The sequence below is a fragment of the Mangifera indica genome, chromosome 3 (genome assembly GCF_011075055.1).
Source record: "Mangifera indica cultivar Alphonso chromosome 3, CATAS_Mindica_2.1, whole genome shotgun sequence".
Lineage (NCBI taxonomy): Eukaryota > Viridiplantae > Streptophyta > Magnoliopsida > Sapindales > Anacardiaceae > Mangifera > Mangifera indica.
Genome location: NC_058139.1, coordinates 14559664 through 14561695, shown reverse-complemented (window position 1 = coordinate 14561695; position 2032 = coordinate 14559664). Strand labels below are relative to the sequence as shown.

Sequence of the window (2032 nt, the reverse complement as noted above, 5' to 3'; positions counted from 1 at the left end):
CTTATATTTCAAAAGTAAAATGTAACCTTAATAGTTATGATATGATGTTTAAAATTTTAATTTAATGTGTTTTGTTAAAATCTTTAGGGATATTGTCATTTTGAAACTACAAATAGGTATATTAAAATTCTAAAATTTTAAAAAACATCTTTGAACTTTTTCAAAATTTTGAGAACCCTCTAAAAATTTTCATTAATACTCTTAATATTTTTAAAAATTATATTTGTCTCTAAACATATGATTATATGTCATTAACATATCTATATCGTTAATATTTTAATAATTTTAATGAAAATTAAAATAAACTTAGAATAAAAAATTGTTTAATAAATTTTTAGGGTAAAGTCATTGTTTAGATTGAAGATTTTTTTTACTTTTTAATAATTTAATACAAAAAGAAGTTAACTTTTTTAAATTAAAAAATTGAGATTATGTGATTCATTAAACTTGGGTGGGAAAATAGTCATTTAGCCTGTTATTAAAATTAACATTATAGGTAATATTATTCAATTCAACAATTAATTATGTGTGCAGTGAATGAATGAGCCTTTCAGAGTGAGTAAACCAATGCCAGCTAATAAAAATTCCAAGAGAAAATTAGGCAAAGTTCCAATTCCAGCCCACCAAATCAGATTAAAAGGTCATCGATTTAGACCACCGACACTCCTTCTTTAGCTGTTGTCTGTAATCATTATCTATTTCTATATATTTAGTATCATTATTTTAATTACATATCAAGGCTATTAATTATTTTACTTTTACTGTTTGATAAATTATTTATTAAATATTCGCTAAAATTGGGCTGCCCTACTTTCAGATCTTTTGTCACAAACTAAATAAATAAAAAATAATTATGTTTATTTACTATTGATTTTATTATGATATTTCATAAATAAATATGTGTTTTCATTTCTTGATTACAGATTCAAACGCAAATTAAAATTTGTGAATAGTATGGGAGTTAATGGGAGAGGAGGGGTTTTAATAAGGGTAATTTGGTGATTATAATTTATTCACTCAGACATATTTAACAATGTGTTTATATGTCAACACGTGTATTCCACATGGGACAGAGTTTTATACAGAGCAAGATAGCTGGCATTTTCATTTTCATTTTCATTTTCATTACATTTAATGTATAACGCAAGGACATTACCGTAGATAACGCATAAAATGAAGGCCAATTGTTCAGTGGAAATCAGCCAAAGAAAGAAAGTGGTCTCCAACCAAGCCCTTTGGTCCACCTCTACCACCACTCTTCCCTTCATAATCTCTTCATCCCATCATTCATCTCGATTTCATCATCATCAATGGCGCCTCCTCCCGATACCAGCAAAACCGTTAAGCTCGAACGCTACAATAGTTATGTTCGTCGACTTCACTTCACTACGCTCTTGCACTCCTCTTCTAAATTCTTCTTTAGAGCCACCATTCTGATTGCACTTGTTCTTATTCTTTTTTTTACCCTCAATCATCCCCGCTTTCTGATTATGATCCTCCTCATCACCACCGTCACGTTCTTCTCTCCACTTCTTTATTCCCTCTGTCGGGTCGGCGGTGGTGCCTCCTGGGGAAAGCAGCTGCGCCACTCCGCCACTCCTCGCCGCCCCAATGGCTTCACTGTGTTGGTTACCGGAGCTGCCGGATTCGTCGGATCCCATTGCTCTCTTGCTTTAAAGAAACGAGGTGACGGCGTTCTTGGATTGGATAATTTCAACGATTATTATGATCCGACGCTTAAAAGAGACCGGCGAAAGTTACTTCAAAAGCATCAGATTTTCATTGTAGAAGGAGACTTGAACGATACGCCGTTGTTGAATAAACTTTTCGACGTGGTACCTTTCACTCACGTACTACACTTAGCTGCACAAGCTGGAGTGCGTTACGCCATGATGAACCCGCAGTCTTACGTGGCGTCCACGTGGCCGGATTCATCAACCTTCTAGAAGTATGCAAATCCGCCAATCCTCAGCCGTCGATTGTGTGGCTTCATCAAGCTCCGTGTACGGCCTCAACACTGATGTTCCATTTT

The 2032-nt window shown here is 34.1% G+C and overlaps 1 protein-coding gene across 1 annotated transcript; it reads left to right on the top strand.

Moving 5' to 3' along the window:
• Positions 1-1159: 1159 nt before the first annotated feature.
• Positions 1160-1946, top strand: LOC123211578 (UDP-glucuronate 4-epimerase 6-like). The gene has a single exon (XM_044630381.1). The coding sequence runs from the start codon at positions 1311-1313 to the stop codon at positions 1944-1946; it is 636 nt and encodes a 211-aa protein (XP_044486316.1). The 5' UTR covers positions 1160-1310.
• Positions 1947-2032: the final 86 nt, after the last annotated feature.

What these genes read in the sequence shown, in the direction of transcription:
- LOC123211578 (XM_044630381.1), top strand. Translation starts at nt 1,311, where the DNA reads ATGGCGCCTCCTCCCGATACCAGCAAAACCGTTAAGCTCGAACGCTAC.